The sequence below is a fragment of the Scomber japonicus genome, chromosome 14 (assembly GCF_027409825.1).
Source record: "Scomber japonicus isolate fScoJap1 chromosome 14, fScoJap1.pri, whole genome shotgun sequence".
Taxonomy (NCBI): Eukaryota; Metazoa; Chordata; class Actinopteri; order Scombriformes; family Scombridae; genus Scomber; species Scomber japonicus.
In genome coordinates, this window is record NC_070591.1 from 11,192,137 (window position 1) to 11,213,801 (window position 21,665).

The 21,665-nt window shown below is 39.9% G+C and overlaps 1 protein-coding gene across 1 annotated transcript; it reads left to right on the forward strand.

Moving 5' to 3' along the window:
* The first annotated feature begins 1,046 nt into the window (after positions 1 to 1,046).
* On the forward strand, positions 1,047 to 20,458 carry desi2 (desumoylating isopeptidase 2). Its single transcript, XM_053333145.1, has 5 exons — positions 1,047 to 1,100; positions 13,692 to 13,764; positions 14,279 to 14,372; positions 17,155 to 17,296; positions 20,046 to 20,458. Exons 1-5 carry the CDS (start codon positions 1,053 to 1,055, stop codon positions 20,319 to 20,321), a joined length of 633 nt encoding a protein of 210 aa, XP_053189120.1. The 5' UTR covers positions 1,047 to 1,052; the 3' UTR covers positions 20,322 to 20,458.
* Positions 20,459 to 21,665: the final 1,207 nt, after the last annotated feature.

Sequence of the window (21,665 nt, forward strand, 5' to 3'; positions counted from 1 at the left end):
GTATTGCACAGTTCCAGGTTGGAGTTGCATGGGCTAATAGGGCTATATAAGAAGTGCCAGCCTGTGGTAATGGGTAATAGGGATGTGGTAATTTCTTTTAGCTAGAAATGTGACGCCTTACTCAGATTATGCAAAACAATGGAAATATTTTAACTTTCAAAAACTGTTTTTGTGTAGCTGGTTTCATATGTATTCAAAAAATTCAAAAAACCCACCGTTCAATACTGTTAATTCACATTTAATATCCTAATTAATGAATTGAAAGCGTGTAAGTGTAAATACTTTTTCTCCATTAACAAAAAGAGTAAAAACTGAAAGCTCAGTTGAGGATTAATCACCAGTTTATTAAATAACTGATGAGGCGTTCACGTCTTAATTGCTTTCAAATGTCAAAATGGGTAGTGGTAATGGGCAGGCGATAACGGTTAATGTATTTAACTTAAAAACGACATTACCCATAATGCTCAGGAGCAGCAAAGGTTGATTAATCTAGTGAAGAGTCATCGCTCAGCTCAGTTCAGATCTGTTCACTCTCACTGTCACTGTCTCCCACTCTCTCAGCGCCACCTTTAGCTAGCCAATAATGGAGAAGAAGAGAGTCATCTCTTTCTGAGGAAATTACGTTTTGCTTTCTCAACATGAAGTCATTTCGCTGAATGGTTCGTTCGTGGGAAATGAAACTGCGCCTTTTCCCGTATAGAAAAGCCCCAGAGGAGAAAAACTTGCTTTTGTAAAGACAGTTTTTTTTGGTGGAGGAGGAGGAGGGTGATATTTGGACAAAGCGAGTCAAATGTTTGTTTTTTTTGACACCCGGGTTGTGAATTATCAAGCTGATCATCGGTCGTCAATGTGCCAGGAATAAGTGGAGGAGGAATAAGGTCTATTTTTGGGGCGAGGGCTTGTATCTCCTCACCGGAGGAAGGAGTCGTATCGTGGGGGCAGTGTACAGGAGGAAGACCAGCAGAGAAGAAGGGACGAATAAAAGGGTAGGGGGGGAGAGAGAAGCAGAGAAGAAGGGACGTAAAAAGGAGTAGGGGGGAGATAAAAGCCTGATGCCAGTGATGGCCAACGAGCCGATCATCCTAAATGTCTATGATATGGTGAGTAGAAAGAAACAGATTGGTTAAAGATGCTTTTTTTGCACTTCTTTGAGATCCTTGTTTGTATCAACAATGTGTGGACACAACGACAAACTCTGATATAAAAAAGATGGTTTAATGTTGGGCTGGACCAGATGGACCATATGGATCATATGGACCATATGGACAATAATATCAGGATGTTTCTTGACCAAGCCCGACCGATAAAAGATTTTTGTGGCCGATACTGATACCGATATTAGGGAGTAAAATAATTCCCAGCTGATATATACTTACAGAATATATACATGAATACACACTTTATTCTTTTTTATAATTATCCATCAAATGTGGTTATCACTTGTGACAAAGACACGTAATGAAGACATATTTCCACTAGGAATAAACCTTATTGTAATAAGTAACACCAGTTAACAAAAATAGTCAACTTCACTTATCATTTAATAATAATTATCAACTATAATTTGAAAAAAAACATGAATGTATGTACTTGAATTGAGAAAAAGAATCAAATATATACATGTATAAAACACTGCCTATATAACCTTAAAGCATTATTTTAAAAAATATCGACAAATATTGAAAATATATATATCTTTGATAGGCCAATATCAAAATCAACGTGTTTGGAGCTCTCTACTAAATATGTTAATATTGATATTACGACAATATTGTAGTCATGACTATTGCTGCTTTAGTAAAATATTTACACAATGAGATTTTTGATAAATTGTCACTATCAGTAATGTAGGTAGGTATGATGACAAAATGCTTAAAAGAAGAAGATAACACTTATGCCACATCACGATATAATGATATCATAAATCTAAAATGATATCTAGTCTCATATCACGATACTGCAACGACCAAAGATGACTAGACGTTCTGGTAGAGCTGAGTATGAAATAAATTGGTACCAAATAGTATCCGAACGTCTACCGTCAAGTAATACCTTTTTGCACCCAGAGCTAGAAAATATGACTATTCGTATGGGTATTTGTACTTGCTCACAGCCAATCAATGCAAGCGTTCTTCAACATGTAATTGGTCCACTGCCACAGCAGCTATGACCCGTCTGTGGTTTAATTTAATGGCTCTATTCACAGTACTCGGTTGGCATCGGTATCAATAGAAAGGGTACTTGGATTGATTCTGGTACAGTATCGTCATTATTAGAAACGATACCCAGCCCTACGCACTGGCCCTTGGTAGGCTGGTTGACCCTTTGGCTGACTGGTTGATGGAGTCATCAGTTTGAGACCCGGTGTAGGAACCCTTCTTCACTGTTACATTGGTGTCAGAAGTGGGATACGTAGACCGCAAAGCCATCAGAGGCGTATTCGCCCACAGGCATGAGGAAGCTGGATAAAGCTTCCTGTAGTGTAACGACCACGGATGACTTGATGCGATGGCCCGTGGCCAATGGGTTGACCCATCAGCTGACTGATTAACGCACTCGTCCGTAGACTGGGAGACTGGGGTTCGAGATTCAGTGAGGAAAACCCTCCTTTGCTGTTATCAGTATATCTTACCAACTCCTATTATCAGCAGATATGCAAAGAAGGAAATTCAAAGCTCAAAGCTCTTTAACAAATGATTACTGTATCACTTTTCAATTCAGCATACATTCACAACACCAAACTCCACTCACTTTGTTGTGTGTTGTCACTTATGAGCAATATATTACTTTTTTCTTAATTCTTAATAAAGATTTTTGTGTATAATCTAACTGCAACTAGAGCCCAAAGAAGCCAAATTTGACTGGATGCCATCGGCTTTGTTACTTTGTGACAATAAAAGCTCTTCAATCTTGAATTTTAATACAATTTCACCTTTTTGAAACTGGTTCACCATTTCTCTTTAAGTTATTTTCCAGCAAAATACACATTGAATCAAGGCAGAGTGAGGCTGAATTAACTATGAGAAACACTTTCTTGACAAAGTGCTTTTGGAAAGACCTTTTTATTGTTAAACCAGAGCTTTATTCACATCACACAGCTCCAAAAATGCATTAATTAAAACACATATTTTCAAATTAGGCTCGAGGAAAGCAGTGTAAAAGGTTTTAAGAATGAAAAACAACTTGAAACCCTCAGCTGACTCAAACACAGCCTTCCTCACACATGTCGCCTTGTCTTGATAACACTTGATTTCCATATTAGGAGTGGAGCAAAAAATAGTCCCCGTTGGACTTTTTTAAGCAGTTGTAGCCAAAACAAGGACAGTGACAGAGGTGAAATATTACCAGTAATGAATGAAACAGTGGAGTCACAATGTCTTTTTATACATTTCCTTTTATGTTCATTCATCTGTGTTTGTTAGTCTGGATCAAACTACAGTGTTGCTTTTGCTCTTTAAGGGTTTCGTTACTCTCTGGACCAAAACAACAGGAAAACATTAGACTGCATGTGAACCACAAGTGGATGTGAAAGTAAACTGACTCTGCTTTTCAGAACGAGAGAAATGTGCAGCGTTGTCTCTTTGTTACAGAGTGAGGCTGAATTTGAGTCACGATGTTGTCACCATGCAGGGTGGGAGGGGGGGTGAGTCAGTGGGGAGGGTGGGGGTCCTGGAAATGGATCTGTTGATGAATCATTGATTGATATGGAGTCCCCCAATGGTGGACACATTACACTTAAAAATAGGAATTATCTTGTTAGGGTTAGGGTTATAAAACAGGAAGAGGACATTTTTTTTCATTTCACAACTTTCCATTAGTGGCACCAATCTTTTTGTTCCTTGTTTCTTTTTTTTGTTTTTGTTTAATCCCTAAAATCAATATCCAGCATCTGATTTCTGATTTATTGCTGTTGTGCTCTTTTTTAGCTGATTGGCTGGTGTGTCATCACAGACCGAAGGGTTGGCATGTTTAAGGACGTTCATGTGGATTAACATTGAGAGCTATATAGTCACTTAACTATAGTAGCATAATGTACTGTGTTAAATCAGTGTTTGGCTTTGATAAGCACTTTTCCTGCTAATATCCCCCCACTTCATCACAGCATTTGTTCCAGTCTTCCTTCCTCTTTTCCTTCCTTCTTTCTCTTTTGCTTCGCCCCCCCCCCCCTCCTTGTCACACCCTCCATTTTTTTCCTTTTTCCTCTCCTACTACCTCCTCTCTCTGTCTTTCCTCCCCTCCCCCACCCCCTCTTTCTTTTACTTCCTCTCATTTTTTTCACTTGACTTACTGTTCACATTAGTGTCTTACTTCCATTCATATGTGAATGCGGCTGCGCTGACCTTCTGCACACTTTTACACACGAAGGCTTACAGAGGCTACTTATCCATACTGTATTTAACACACACATTCATACAGAGGCTGAACTTGCATTTACTGTACTTAACCCTTACATACTCTTCACAATATCCCCTCTTTATTAGTCTCCATAAATCATTTCTGAACCAGTCATATTTCCAATTTTTTGTATATTCTGGGTCACATGAGGAAAAGTTATTACCTTTCTGGCTAAAAGAAAAGTTTTTAAGGTGTGTTTTCTTATCTCAAATGTAAAACTTGGTCAAATTAAACCCTAAACAGTATGTAAGGGTTAATTGTGCACTTAAATACAAGTTATGCCTGTGTGTGTGTGTGTGTGTGTGTGTGTGTGTGTGTGTGTGTGTGTGTGTGTGTGTGTGTGTGTGAGTGAGTGAGACTGGAATGTGTGTGTACATGTTACTTATTGAAGGAATTTTGTGGTTTGTGTGTGTACGTCCGTGCATATTGTTGATGTATGTTTGTGTGTGTGTGTGTGTGTGTGTGCGTTACTGTGGGAAATACGATTTTGGCTTGTTCACAATGGAGTTTCAGCCCTAAAGACAATGAGACAGTGGCTGCGGTCCATTCATTCATTCCTCTGGTTGAAACACTTCCTGTGTGTATTGATCGCACTGTTGTTCAGACACGACTACTTTTTAGGAAAACTGAGGTTTGGATGATTGGCTGCTTGACTGGCTTCATGCTTGTGGCCTCCTGGTTGGTTAATGACTGACTTACAGAAAAGAAAAGGGGGTGATGGAGGGCTGCCTAATGTTTTTACAATTTTCCTGCAACATTTTTATCTGGTTTTGACATAAAGATCAGTCCCATTGATTTGCTTTCTTGACAAGTTGAGTCACTTTGTGAGTAAGTTTGTAGACTGACTTTCTGTTGACAGTGAGGCAGGCCGACACACATAAACCCCCGTCAATCAATAGTCCTCTCTGACTATTGATTGACGGGGGTTCAAGCAACAGTTTGACATTCTGAGAAACATGTTTGGTCACTTTCTTGCCTGAGAGTTAGATAAGAAGATCAATACAGCTCTCATGTCTGTCCTGCTAAGTATGGAGGTAAGTAGGAAGTCATTGTGCCTGGTCTAAGCTGCCAGGAAAGGCTCTGGGAAGTGATTTTTCAACTTCATTTTATTTACTCCCCCATAGACAATTGTTGCTTAAAGAAGTGTCTGTAAAAAGTGAATAATAAGTTTCAAAAATGACTGTTTACATGATCAGAAGTCCATTAATGCGTGCAGGGAGCCAACAGGAAGCCAGCTCAGCTCAACCGGCAGAAGTCTCAGTCACGCATACCACCTCGGCTGGAGGAGGGCTGGAGTACTCACGCTCTCTGGGCCCTAAAAATGTGGAAAGGTGCAGAGCATCTGGCTCATTTATGCCTGAAAGCTGGATGCATGATGGGGTTTTTGCGTTTTTTTTCTGGCACATGTACCACTAAGCAACATTAATGCAAATGACTGGGGCACCATCTTGTAATACAGTACCCAGCTCTCCTTAATACATCTGTGGTCCGTCTGCTGTGCCAAAATATAAAACTTTTCTTTACTTTTATGTTAAAATATGTTAATTACTAGACATAATTTCCAGCTACCTTTTCCTGTCGGCTGTACTTTAAGTCCTTATGCTAAGCTAAGCTAATCATCTCCTAGCTTTAGCTTCATACCTCAAGACATGAAGACACGTGAGCGGCAGCAAGCCTCTTATTTAACTCTTGGCAAGGAAGCTGATGAATTTATTTCCCTTAAATTGTCAAGCTGTTTCCTTAATGATTCAAATGTTATGCTGTTGTGTGCATGTTACTGCAGGTGTTGGCAAAAGTAAAAGTACACAAGGAAATCCTGGTTGAACAGTACGCTTGTAACTTTAAAGGCTTATCAGACACAAAGAAAACTGCTCTGTGGTTTTACTCCCATGAAGCCATATCCACCAGCTCTAAAATTGTATTATGTCAGCAGTAATTTTCCTCTCTATCTCAGCCATTGTGTGGTAAGTAAGTAGTAGTATTAGTACAATACTGTGTGGTATGTGCATTGTGCATTTTATTGACCAAGTCAGTGTGTTGCTGGAAGGACATGCTACAGCAATACTTACTTACTTTTGCCCTGAGTTGCAGCATTACTCCCCTGCACCAACATACTGGACTCATTGAAGTGAATGAGGAGACTATTTTGTTTAAATTATGCCTCATTAACTGGCTTAATGACTGACGGAGTGGCTCGCTGTAGTCTTAAGAGGAAGTCTGGAAGCTGTAAAGATCAGATTAAGGGCAAGACAGTTGAAACACGGTGTTGTAATGAACAGTTAGTGCTAAATGAAGAACAGTCTGCTTTGCGGGTTGAGTTGAAACGTGACAAAACGAGAATATCTGTCATTTTTAGGCCACATGTGAATCTACCTGCAGATATTTCAGTAAGACACTGAACTCAAAATGTACTCAAAAAGGCTAATTCATCTTCCTGTTTGAGAATAAATGTGTCACATGACTTTCAAGAATATGTACACAGACAAGAGAAGACACCCTCCCCTACCACCCTTTCTTCTACCACTATTCCCGCTCTGTCAGGTATTCCCCCGCCGTCCTGCTTCCATCTCTCTGCTAAGTGGATTTCCCGGCCAGCTCTGAGTGCTTTAGTACGCTGCTTTAATGAGACAGCATTATCTGCACACCACCTGTCTGCCTGCCAGCCGGCTCTGTGATCTGTTGTACGTGAGCGTGTGTGTGTTAGTGTGTGTGTTAGTGTTAGGGGGTATTAGGTTTAACGCTAACATGTAGCTACAGTAGATACACTCAGCAGGGCAGGTCACAGTTTTAATGTGCCAAGACAAAATCAGTAAGTTAGGAGTGAACTTAAGCATGCTGGGACACCACAGCATCCACTGCAGGTGTAGTTTAATATAATGGGAGGAACTTCTGCATGTCTGCTCTCGATAATCCTTCACACAACAGAAGCACAGACAGAAGTCAGCTAGAAACTCAAACAGGTCATTTAGGGTTGAATAATAACCCTAATAAAAAATGTATACTATAATATATCGCTAATTTTCATCTGCTCTAATATTAAATAATTATCACAATATGCTACAGCACAGGGTGATGTCGATAGATGTCAGAATTACAGTCCAAAATCCAAAAATATTCAATTTACTTACTCACATTTCAGAACACAGAAACTATTAAACATTTGGCATAGTTCCTTGAAAATGATTGAAAAGATAAATAATTGAAATAGTTTTTATATCACAAGAAATAGTTTAGGTGAGGTAGTAAACCTCTCCCGCATCTCATCTAGTGATCAGTTTAGTTTTAGTTTATATTTAGTTAGACATGAAAGTTAATGTTTTATTTAATAAGAATTTAAACAGGTGTTCAACTTCTTTTCTAAAACACTGCGGTACATCCTGTTTGGCACCAAGGCGTCCTCATTTCATCTTTTTTTAAATTTGGTCTCATGATCAATTGCTGGAGTAAATCAACTCTCTGGGTTTCAACACGTCTAATCTTATCTGTTGTTGTACCACATCCAAAATTAACTTTTTGATCTAGGCGCTGAGAACAGAGCTGCCTAATAAGAGTAATGCTGTGGCCAAAAATACCTTCATTAATTTAGAGTGAGAGCATACTATAAATTACTGACATACTTGAACACAACGTTATCAACATTTGCTTTGCTTGTGTCTGGTAGCAGTTTCCTTCCTTCACTGTGTATTTTAGGTTTCAGTTTGGTTTCAGTCAGCTTAGCTACAGAGTTTCAAAGCGGTGATGCTCATGATAAAATTTAACACACTCAGCATCTCCTCGCTGACTTTTCTGTTTCACATAATCCTGAGATTCTACTGAGAGAATGAATTGCTGCACAGATGTACAGCGTGGTGTGGGATGAATAAGTATACAGGCATTTAACAGCGGTATCCAGTTTCTCTTTGTTCATTCATCTCTCTCTCTCTTTCTCTCCCTCCCTCCCTTCTTTCTATCTTTTAATTCATTCATAAAGACACAACTTTGCTGTCATGCTCTCTCACACACACACACACACACACACTCAGCCTCCTGTCTGTGCTGTGGAGGAGGAGGAGGCAGGTTTTAACGAGCTTCAAAGTAATGAGGGATAAGATAAGAGTCTTATTCACCTCTGGGTGGGAGGAGGAGGAAGAGGAGGAGGAGGAAGAGGAAGAGTATTGTCCGAAACTAGCTTTCTTTGTTAATCCTGTGAGCAGACAGGCTAGCAATCTGCTTTTTCCCCCCACAGATTAGCTTACTTAAAATATTTTTACCACACACACACACACACACACACACACAGACTCGCCACACTGTGTTTGAGTGTCTGACACTCTGCTCAGAGGGATTTAGAGTTGGTGCAACAGCAGAATAAGCTTCTGTTCACGTTAAAGTCTTTCCTTTGTATAAAACGTAGGTTGTGGCTGTGAGTTTATGTTGCAATTCAAATGCTGTCTGGATGCTTTGAGTCTTAACTTTTCTGGACAGGTTTCGCGGTACCTGAATCTCTTCAAAGCTCTCCCTTCTTAGGAAAAGCCCCTGGATAAAGTACTGAAGCAGTGAAGAAAAACTCCCGAGCAGATTCAGAAGATTACAGCAGCCGCCGCGGCCTCTGTTCAGACACTGAGAACCAGCTGTTGTAGACACAGACGCCTATTATCCTCACACTCAGTGAAACAACCACAAAACTGCTACAAATAGGATTTCAGTAATGACATTTGTGCTCAGTTTAAAAAAAAAACCCCTCCTGAGATAAATTGGTTGAAAGGTCTTAGCAGTGGTTAGAAACTGCACGGTCAGATGGCTAAAACATAAATTCGATTAATTAATGAGGAAATAGTTTTCATTTTTGATGGATTGTTTCATTGTTAGTTGTTTTTTAACCAAAATTGCCCCAAATGTTCAGGTTACAGTTTCTCAAAGGTAAATATTTACTGACTTTCTGTTGTGCATGATGATTGCTAATTAGTTAATAACTGCATTGATTAAAAAGACAATACTCAACAATGTAGTAAACAAAGGACTTTACAGTTCTAGAAACTTTGTGTTTACTTTATCTGCTCTTTAACTCCCTAATTACTCCAAAAATTGTAACATGGGCGAGTGTCAAATAAGAAATTCATTAAAACTACTGAAAAATATAGTTTTTTAAAGATTTTGTTGGCATAGACGCCTTTTATTAAGCAGTAGACAGACAGGAAACATGGGAGAGAGAGGGAGGGTGACATGCAGCAAAGGACCTCCGATCAGGATTCGAACCGGGGTCAGCTGCGTATATGGCATGCGCTCTAACCACTCAACCACCTGCGCACCCAAAAATATAGTTTTGGTGACAAAAAAAGATATTTTTTACCACATTTCATAGACCGAAAAGTTTATTGATGAATTGTTAGTTAATCAGCCTCGATGATATGAATAAACCCTCGTATATGTTGCATAGTGACATAGAATAAAGTAAATTCTGGCGATGTTAAAAGGTCGTACTTTATGGACTTTATGTTGAGCCCTCTGGAGTTGACAACAAAACATTTTGCCCAAACTTGACGGGGTGTTAAGCTAATTAATTCATCCACTACCCCTCTCAGAAGACACATGTAGCTGATTTATGAAATTTAAGTGCAACATTTATAAAACTAGGAAAAATATGTGCGGCTAAGGTTTTTAAAAAGAATATATCTGAAATAGAACTTTCTCTATTTTGGTAAACATTGTCACAAACAATAAAACCACACTCCTGCTATCTTTGTGTGTTCGTGTGTATGCGTGTGTGTGTGTGTCTAAACCTTATGTAGGTCAGGAAACACACATATTCTGCATGTGTGACACACTTGACTGAAATGTCACATGAGCTCAGCCATCTTATGTTTTCTCTAATTAATTGAATTTACTGAATTTATTCCAAAATGACAAAATACTTGGAGGCATAAATATTCATATCTGAGCTAATCATTATCCTATAAACAAGTACAGGGAGTTCACTAATTAAATCATTAAAACACAGACTCTAGTCTCTAAAAACTGAAGTCCACATTCATCATTTTGCCTTCCTCTCTGAGACAGATGACTCACCTTTACCTGCCATGCTTGTTTGTTGCGCTCATTCAGGTCAGGTTTTATCAAGATGTGTGACCAATAATTACTTGCAAGGGCTGACATGGTACTGCTGTCTGGAGCTGTGTGAATGTAAGGATACATTTATCTCACTAAGTGCTGCCACAGAAGAGCAAAGACAAACCCATTAATGTCCTTTTGAAATGGTATCATTACTTCCTTTTATGTGTCTTCTCTTGAGACAGGTCATCAAGGGGTTAATCTTAAGTGTATATCTATGGGCTGTTAGTATGTAGAGGAAGGCAGTTTGAGTTGAGACAACAGCGGGACACCTGAAAAATTAATGATGATTTTTATTGCCTGGACCAGAGCAGCATGAGGTCATCATTTAACAGTCACTGTTTCCCAGGAAGAAGCAATTAGAAGTTCAAGTATGTGACTCACTGGAACGTCAGGGTTTGCTTACATGTCCAAAAGGAATCCTGCTGTCAGGTGAAACATTACTGGATTGTTGTGTAAGTTTATGTAGCCCAGTTCAAGCCAAGCCCATATTTATTTATTACTTTAAAGCCGTTTTTAATTGTTTTTAGATTTATAAAATTATTCCTGCCTCTTTTGTTCATGTAGAAGATGAATATCAACTTGCAGAGAATCAAATCTTAACTATAAAGATGAACAGAAAGCTTCATGCTCAGCTGGTGTTTTCAGTCAGGCGCTGGCCGGTCGCTGTGACACGTTAGTTGAAGATCAAATTTAACCACCGCACACTGAAATTACTTCACTTTGACTTTATTAGAAGTGAACAGCGTGCTTTGTCTGTAGCTCCTTCAGATTCACTCAGCGGCTCAGCAGGCGAAACATGTTGTTTGCTCCTAATAAAGTCAGAGTGAAGACATTTCAGTGTGCGCTGGTTAAATTTGATCTTAAATATAAAGATAGTTAATCCATCACAGTGAGATTTGTGCTGCTTTTGTTTTATTTTTTTGTCAAAGTGTGACTGTGAGATTTTACTCGCCAGCATTCAGTAGCAGCATGAACTTTAATTATTACCTAATTTTATTTGGAACCAGTGCTAAACAGCTCAAGCTGCAGGGTCCTGATCATGTTTTTGTAAAATGTGAAAAAAAATGCTCAGAAGAAAACATTTTTAACCTCGTCTCACTGATCAGACCTGCTGTGTCTGGATCGTAACACAAACAGCCAGAGGCCCGACACAGAGTCCTCATTATCTTAAGATCACACTTTGTGTTTAAACTGTTGCACACAATGTGCCGAGGGAACAATTTGCAATGCAGATGTGTCGTGAATGCCGCCAGCTCTGCCACCACTGATTGTGTGCAGCTACATGTCTGCATTAGAGACAGGAAGTTAGGGAATAGTTTATAGTAGCTTCCTGTGGTTGTCAGGTTGTTATCATGGTGCTGAATATGTTTTGCAATGCAAATGCTCTTTGAATATGAAGGAGAACTGTGTACAGCACACGTTACCCCCCCATCCACCTGATTCAGCCCCGGATTTATAACAGTAAAAACAAGCATGTAATTTATGATCAGCGCCGACCGACTTGTTGTTAAATCAAATCAATCTGGAACATATTTTAGGATCTCTGGGGGGTAAAAGATGGAGACAAAAGCCTTGAAAATATGATGCAATACCACACCCGTGTTGATGAATATTAATTACACTGTTCAATTCACATGAGGCTTATCTGCAAATTTGGATGAACACTGGCAATGTGTGCAGACAGACAGAAACATGCATTAAGAAGAGCACCCTGTTTCTTTGTTTAGGTGATTTTGCAATATATTGTACATTTTATGGATATACTTATCTGACTTTTTTCTTCAAATACTGATTATCAATCCAATAATGGAGTCCCTCTTTTTTTTAAACCTCACATGTGGAACTCATTGTAGTATTTTTTTTTTCTTTTTTTCATATGAGGAAATATGATACCATGAATTGCTGTGCTGCTTAAGGTGCTTTCAGGATCTCTCAGGACAGGAAATCTCTGTCACCTGTTTCTTCATCGCTTGTTTCATTCAGAACTGAACACAAAGTAGGTTTCATGTCAGACACAAAGGCAGAAGAAAGTCAGGGAAGAACAGCTGGAGATCAACCCCAAAAACACTCCAATAAAGGGTTGGAGCAGGTTTTTACCCAAATATTGACTGTAAAATTACTCAGGTGATCAAAACCTTAAACATAAAATATCACTCCAGAATTTCCTCTGAGCACATCCTGAGTATTAAAAGCCGGATACCATCAACTTCCGGGATGTATCCGAGGAACTTCATTCACATTATGTTTTTTTCCCACCCCCACTCTACCTCTGATTGGATAGTACTTGTTGCCTGCGTAGGTTAGGTTTAGGCACAACGAGTGAGATGATTGGGTTAGGGTAAGAATATCAGCGTCAGAGACAATCAGAGGTTGAGTAGGAGTGGGTGTTCGGAGAATGGGGAGAAAATAACACAGAAACTGAAAGACAATTTATTTTGGCACTCCAGTATTATAAGACAGACAGACTTGTAAAATATATCTGAATCTATACTTTAATGAATGTAAGTGATAGCAGAAACACTGAATTTAGATGTCAGATTCAATTCAGTTTCATTTATATAATGTCAAATCACCATAAAACTTATCTCAAGGCACTGCACGGTACTCAGATCCACTTATTAGAGTTAGTATTGGCCCCTGCATCAATCTGGCAGTTCAAGTCAGTGCAACCCTTTTTAGATTTACTGAGTTATCCTGAGGTGTCACATGACTCTCTGCCCTCTGTGATAATAAATCATTTTCACAGACAGTCTGCCTAGCAACAGCCTGGCCAATCAGCTTTGTAGCCATGGGATATTAGACAGACTGCATTACTGAGAAGATGGAAGGTTACGTCAGAGATCAGTAGTACTGGAATCAATTATTGATTTCGGTGTGTGTTGTATTCTCTCTGTATGTTTGTGTGTGTGTGTGTGTGTGTGTGTGTGTGTGTGTGTGTGTGTGTAGGGGATCTTGTGTAAACATCAGAGGCTCACAGATCTCATTTCAGCCAGCTCAGATCACGAGATGGTCGAGTGTTAACAAAACGCTCACTATGAGTGATTGATAAGAAGGAAAGGGTAATTCAGTGTGACGATATTTGTGCGCATCAGGTCTAAAAGTTTAAAAGTTTAAAAATTGAGTGCTGAATAGATCCAAAGACATTATTTTTACGTACTTTATCTTTTTCTTAATCGGCCTCTGTTTGTTCTTCTTTCTGTCTCCAGTACTGGATCAATGAGTTCACCAGCACTCTGGGCATCGGAGTCTTTCACTCAGGGATTGAGATCTATGGAAGAGGTAAGGTTACCTAGACATACGACACCGCCTACAGGCCTCAGGTCCACTGTCTGAGGGTGGTGTTTCAGAAAAGATGCTTTTTCTTTTCTTTCTTTTTTTTTACATTCAAAATAAAAAAATGGCAATGTCAGCATCTTCACTTACAAGCCTGACTGGTTAGGAATTATTTACAAATGTTATCTGTCAAAGAGAGACTTTGTGTATGGTGCTGACATATGTGTTTTTATGCATGAAGGGGTTTGTTAATAGGTTGGTTAATCCATGTTTTGACCGCAGGTAATTAGGTATTTAGGTATTTAGGTAAATGTTTGATAGTTAATTAATTATATATTAGGTAAAGAAAGAGTTGTGAGAAAGGGGTAGAAATGTAGAAAAGTATACTTCTTCCTACTCATTTTGTTGTTAGTCTTGTTTTGTTTGTTCTCCTTTTTTAAAAGTATTTATCTGTCTTTATTCTCATGTTTGAAATAAATATACAAATTCAAATGTTGCGTGTGTGTGTGTGTGTGTTTAGAGTTTGCCTATGGCGGACATCCGTACCCATTCTCAGGGATCTTTGAGATTACACCGGGTGATGCAACTGAACTTGGGGAGACCTTTAAGTTCAAGTAAGTAACTGAACATATTAATATTAACATACATGTGTAGAATCCCTGTTACGCATGTGCACAAGTATTGAAAATCAATATGTCATTGTCCAGCAGTCAAGCATGAACTGTACTTATCAAGTCTGCATAGCTGTGAGGGTTTGCATGATGTACATTTTGTCATTCGCCCATGTCCACGAGGGTTTACACAGACATCCACCTGCAGCCCAAATGTCTGATCACATGTACAGTGTGTGCATGACGGCTGCACAAAGCCCTTTAAACTCTAATTATTTGTCCTTAAGGCTGCGAAGGTCAGTGCAATGTAAATTCTGTCCAAAGGGTCGGCACAGACCATCCACACACAACACAAAACGATGTCCTCGCAGGCAATGTGCTGTATGTGCTGACTGTATTTGTGTGAACATGTCCTCCATTCATGTCTGTTGTGGAGTAATTCATCAGTGAGTTAGAGAGCTGCTTCATCACAGTCAGTAATCCAGTCAGTCAGTCACAGGTCACATGTTAAAGCACACACACATGACACAATATATCCCTCATGACGCAAAAAAATCCCTCACACACTTTATGATGCTAAGCCCTTTACACCTTCATGAAGCTTGTCACCTTCACCTTGCTGTGCTCGGTTGATGGGTTACCCACCGAAATACATAGGACCAACCAGGCTTCAGTCAGTGGGCTGGTATCACTGCGGGTTACTGCTGCTAAAGGAAGGAGAGATTTAAAAAAAAAAAAAAAAAAAACATGGGCATGGAGAGAGTACAGCATGTGACAGACATCTTTTGATTTCACACTCATTTCCTCACGGTTAGTGGCAGCTGACTCGGACAGTCACAGTGAGAGAAAACAGAAGATTAAAGCAGGAAAAAAGTGGAATTTCATGTTGCTCTTCATGTGATACTGCATGTTCTCACTTTGAAATGGGGGGAAAAAAACATGTTGCATAAAAGAATGTACAAAATAATAAAAATACTCAGTCCATATTAGGGCTGTAGCTAATTGCTGATTACATCCTTGATTTATCATTTCATCAATTAATGTTGGAAAAATATACGTTATAACTCCCAAAGCCCAAGATGACGTCTTTAAAAGAAAAATTGGTGTGAGGTATTTCTCTCAAACCGATTCAGCGTTGTTTTGGTTCTGAGGGAGTAAAGCACCCAGCCGGTTCAATACGTTTTTGGATTCCCATGATCCCATAATGAGCCAGAGGGGTCTGTGTTTGTGTGTCTGTCTACCCAGAGCTACTGTGCTACTGCTGTGTATTACTTCTGCTCTAGTTGACCTGCCCTGTGGCTTTCCACAGACTCTCCCTGACACACACACACACACACTTTCTGTCTCCATGCAGACCATAAGTATAAATGATGTGGGACAAATGGCTGTGTATCATCCACTGCAATGCATATCTAACTCTCACTCAAACTGCAATCATAGTGTTCAGATATCAGTACAAAACATTTGATCCACTTTGATCCACCTACTGAACAGACCAACCAAGCTGTGACAACTCATTTTGATCTGGAAAAGAAGACTTTTACCTATTACCTTTTACCTTTCCTTGCATTGTCCGTACATTCAATATTAAATGAGACATTTTCTAACATTTATGCATCACAACTAATTTATAAATCAGTTTTGTCGTTCTTCTTAGGCTCAATCATTTTAAAGGGATAGTTCTGATTTTCTGAAGTGGGGTTGTATGAGGTAGTTATCTATAGTCGGTTTATTACTTGTAGTAGATTTGCTCCCAGTTTGGAGAAGTGACAGGAGTACAACCATGGAAAGTATGCAAAGTACTGCTGTGAACAGGGTTATTTTAGCCACCTAAACATAGACAGAATATCAGTTTAAGTGTACGCAATATTTAAAATACTTTCACCACTTTACCTTGCTGTCACACCGCCCTTTCCTTTGGCACTACATTTTCTAATGCAGTGCAAAGCATGCACGTTCTGACCCAAACAGATGATCTACAGTGTAATACAGTGCCCAACATGCGCAGGAATACATGTTACAACTAATGTAGTGCAAAAGAAAAAGGGCTATCTGACAGCAAGGTAAACCAATGAAAATATTCTAAATATAGGGCACACTTAAACTTTAGATAGATTAGATTAGATTTTTTACATTTTTATCAGTTGGCTAAAATACATTTTGCTGCTGGCCCTGTCTATAGCAGTACATTGTTCAGCATCCATGCTTCTCAAAATTGGGAGCATGCCGACCCAAATCTACTGCAGGTAATACACTGACTATAGATAACCACCTCATACAACCCCACTTCAAAAAATCTGAAGTATCCCTTTAATTCATTTGGTTCAAACCACCACAGCGAACAACTGTAGACAGTATAATTAACTTGTAAAGGTTTAGACACGAGGACGTTTATATTGGGTTATGAGCCTTCTCATTTTGTACTATTTTATATTTTTTTCAAACATTTGGAAGCATTGTTTCATTTTAAGCACTTTTATCTGAACATTTTTGGACCAATAGCTGTTCAGTTACATAGCAGTTGAGTCAAACACAGTGAAGTTAACCTAAAACCCAAAGCAACATTTTTTGTTTGTTAAATTGAATGTGTGTTGAATTTGTGTTTTTACATTGTTAATATGCCAGAAAATATAGAGGTGTTCAACTGTAGGCAATGACGCAAAAATTCAAACTGCATTTTAATTGTTTGTTGTAACAACAATGTCCTGAAGGCATTCTTGATGTTTGGTCAGTGTATTTATGATCATATGTAGTAACACCTGCCTCCGCACCCTCGTCTCTGCAGAGAAGCCATAGTCCTGGGCAGCACAGACTTCACGGAGGAGGACGTGGAGCGGATCGTGGAGGAGATGGGGAAGGAATACAAAGGCAACGCCTACCACCTCATGCACAAGAACTGCAACCACTTCTCCTCAGCATTGTCTGAAGTACGTACACACACACACACACACACACACACACACACACACACACACACACACACACACATGTTCTGTTTGCAGCAGGTTAAGACAGATATAGGCTCATTGGCTGTTAAATTGAAATGACATGAGGTGTAGAAAAAAAATGTGTGTGTGTGTGTGTGTGTGTATCCAAATCGGCTTATCTTGGTGTGACTAATGAGCAGGGAGTCTTACAGTTAGCATCTACCACTGAGATGGGGATTAGGACACACTGATACAAGCCCAGACATGCAGAGCCAGCTGGCAACACACGCGCACACAAACACTCACACTCTCTCTCACACACACACACACACACACACACACACACACACACACACACACACACACAAATCATATATACAGATATACATAAAACATTTCAAGGTAAATATTCAATTGATAAACAAATATTTATATTAACACGGACACAAACCCAACAGTCACATATATGGCAGAATATATATAAACACACACACACACACACACACACACACACACACACACACACACACACACACACACACATATACACACTACCATAGGGAGACAGTGTTGCCCTCAGGATTTCTCAGGTTCACTGTAACATTATTAGCAGTTGAGTTAAAGAGAGGCCAGAGGAGAAACTGATTGGACACATAGATGTTTGTTTCCGATTTGAAAGATCACACATGACAGTACATTTCTTCAGATGAACAGACGTCAGATGTGCGTGATGCTGATGTCAGTCCTCCTCTTTGAAAAGCAAACCAACGTACTGCTGACATGTTGGCTGTCATTATGTAGGTAGATTATTCATTTGTACACAGTGTTGTTGTTCATCTGAGAGACAGACAGGAGGAATGAATGATACCACTGTGCACTGGAGTACAGGAGGTGGTCTCCAAAAACCTTAAAAGTCAGTGGGTGGATTTCTCCTTTCTTGCGTACGTTGTGGTTGTTGTTTTTTTAGGATTGAAGAAGTAAGAGTGTCATTCCGGCTCCTAAAAGTGGCCAAAACTGGTGCCAGTATTGGGACTTCTGCTGTAATGTGTCATTAGCTATCACTCCTATTAAAGCTGTTGGACCAGGATTGGGTGTTATGTGAAAGGGGTCACTCATAGTGATAAAACCAAAGATTAGTATCATCAATATTGCAGTTGCCATGGAGCTCTTTAGCATCTTTCAGCTCTTTGTTTTGGTTTTACAATGTGCAGATTTAGTGTTTTAGTTTAGATAAAGCAAAGCAACTAGCTAGTGAACATAGTGGAATGACCTTGCACCTAAAAAAACAAAAAAAACAACTTAAAAGTAGATTGGACACAGGTGAAGCAAACTAAATATTTATGCTGCTCCGTGTGGGAACAATGTGTAAATAAGCCAGAGTTTGCTAACATTTTATAAGGTGATAACAAGACGTGTTGTGTTTGCAGCCAGTGTTTCCCTGAAGTGGCCAAAACATCTAGTAATGGAGGTACGAGGAGACCTGCATGGAGGAAAGGTTTAAAAAAGAGAAGATGACCTCAATGCAACTTTACTCCCTTCTCTCACCTCCTCTCTTTATCTTCTCTTGCCTTTGAGTCAGTTATTTTTACCAGGCGTCACCCTCAGTTCATAAAAAAACAGCTGTTCTGCCAAGGCCAGCTTGTGGTGGTGATTTTAAACAGTGTGTGTGTGTGTGTGTGTGTGTGTGTGTGTGTGTGTGTGTGTGTGTCTGTGTGTGTCTGTGTGTGTGTGTGTGTAAAAGGGGACATTTCTGAAAAAGGCGCCACATGACTGCGGTGTGAATTCTTCAACTACACTATTTTAAGCCAAACGCTGCACCAGGTGATATTCATGGATTAGCTGTTTCTCTCTAGTGGATGTCAGTTTCCTCCTCCTTGTTGAAGCTGTGCTCATCTGTGAGATCTGCATACTCCTTATACATCGAACCTCAGTGATTTGCATTTTAGAAAGCCTGGATGTATTCCCATCACAAACACACTCATCTCTGAAGGAGGTGAACCTAGAAACTGTTACTGCAGCAGAAATATAAATAGTAAACCGGTATAAGATATAGTATAATTTGCTGGCTGCACATAATTTGGCACAACATGCAAAAATCAACTGCTTTGTGAGAGATTTTTGTGGTTAAAATTAAATACACCACCCCTGTCAGTTCATGCATCTTAAAGAGCACCCTATCATCACCATCTTTGGTGAATGTTTTGATGAAAGCACAATTAATCTTCTTTGAGTTTCTTGGAAGCCACTTGTATAGCGCTAAATGGTGATAATTAGCCCTTACGTTGACAGTGTTGGTGCCTGTGCCTGCTTGTTGGTCGTTAAAAGGAAGGAGGTGAGACAAAGAGAGAGAGGGAGAGTGGGAGAGAGAAATCCACCAAAGACTCAAAAGGTCTTCCTCCATCCAGACCTACGAGCAGTTGGTCAGTTAGATGGTTGAGCAGCTTCAGTAGAGGCATATGTTGCTCTCTCTGCATGGCCACAGGTCATGGGGTTTCTGGAAAGTCTTTCCATGTTTTATTCCAGATATGAAAAGTCAGGAGCAATTTCTAAGAGCAATAATGATGAGCCACCTAGCAGTATAAGTCTGGTTAAAAGACAGTATGTTAACACTAATTAACAGAACATGTGTACGAGTCACTGTTCTGTGTCATTCTGGTGTAAAATAAAGATCATTTGAAAGTGCAGAAGTTTGTGACAGCTGTTATAAGAACTATTTTTTTTCTTTCTCTTTCTTCCACTACCTCACCAGATCCTGTGTGGCAGGGAGATCCCTCGCTGGGTCAACCGCCTAGCCTACTTCAGCTCCTGCGTGCCATTCCTCCAGAGCTGCCTGCCCAAAGAGTGGCTGACCCCAGCTGCCTTACAGTCCAGTGTCAGCCAGGAGCTCCACGGAGGAGGGGAGCTGGAGGAGGCCGAGGACGCCGCTGCTTCAGCTTCCCTGGCATCCATGTCGCCCTGCTCACCTTCCTCCTCTTCCAGCCCCTCGTCCCTGCCTCGCCAGTCCCGCCACCAGCCACGCCGGTAGAAGCTGCAGGGTCTGCTGGAAATTCTGGGGGGCTGGACTTGTGCTTACAGAGACTGTCCTGCAGCAGCTGATGAGTCCAACTACGACTAAGTGTCCTGTCAGACTGTCCTTGAGCAAGGCGTTGAACTGCTAGCTGCTCTGGGTAAGAATGTCAGCCAATTCTCTACAATGATCCGGAGCAGTGGAGGAAGCTGCTGCTGCTGCTGAGGGCAGGAAACCTACTATCATTTCTCAGTGGACATGGCTGACGGAGGACAACATACCATCCAAAATCCTAAATATTTCCCATGAAGTCTGTTGCATTGTTTTACCAGTCAAATTACACTGCAGGACGGAAGCAAGGCTCATTGTTTCCCCACCAAAGTGTTTTTGTATATTTGGAAAATTAGCCAGCCACAAACAGATTTTACCAGCACTGAGTTGGTGGATGGTGCTAATCCCCACCTTGTTTTAGTGGAAACCAGCGAGAGAAGATGCTGAAATGTAGCATGGGCTTTGGTGAGTTTATGACTAAGAAGCCAAGTTGAAAGAAGATCAGAAGGTCTGATCTGTCCAATGACAGCACAAAGAATTTGTGTCAAAACTCATAATCCTACTTTGAGTCATAATTCATACATAACAGAGATATCATAAACATATTTTTAGATTCAATATGACTTTAACTTCCTGGGGATATCATCTCAGATGTGCATCACGAACAAACATCCACAAATATGCTTTGAAATCATAAACACTGAACAACTGAGAATCGTCACGTTTTTAAGCTTTTTTCACTATCAAAGTCGTACAGTCATAGTTGTCTACACCTTCATGTGTACTTTGTAAACAAGAATCACACTTAGCTAATTCAGCCTGATGTTTCATGGTGCTAATTTACTAAAATGTAAACAAATACAACCTTAAAAAAAAAAATAGGCTCCAGTTATTCTTGCTCACTGTATCAGAAGGCCCTGCTCTAGCCCTCTTCAGCTGTTAGTGCTAAAAGCCAGAGAAACAGGATTACTCTTATTACTGACATGTAGAGCCAGGTGGAGCTGAGACACAATGGCCTGAGAGACCTGTCAGTCAAGTCAAATAGGCCTCTTTATAAACCTAAATATCTTGTAAAGAAAAATCTTCTCTGTTCTGGTTTCAACACTGAGCTATGGTCATTGCCCTTTTCTGACACAGCTAAAACAGGAACAGAAAAAAACACAAACTTTTCCTTGAAACTCTTGCTCATTATTGTGGTTTTTAAGTACCACTAGCCAAGCGCTAATATTATTTGACTGTGGCTGGGAAATGTTTCCACTGCAGCTAGCTCTACTTTAAACATCTGTTCTGCAAACAAATCTTTGGCTGGTA

What these genes read in the sequence shown, in the direction of transcription:
- desi2 (XM_053333145.1), top strand. Translation starts at nt 1,053, where the DNA reads ATGCCAGTGATGGCCAACGAGCCGATCATCCTAAATGTCTATGATATG. An exon ending in GATTGAGATCTATGGAAGAG is followed by an intron (nt 13,765 to 14,278) that starts GTAAGGTTACCT and finishes GTGTGTGTTTAG; the next exon opens with AGTTTGCCTATGGCGGACAT. An exon ending in GGGGAGACCTTTAAGTTCAA is followed by an intron (nt 14,373 to 17,154) that starts GTAAGTAACTGA and finishes TCGTCTCTGCAG; the next exon opens with AGAAGCCATAGTCCTGGGCA.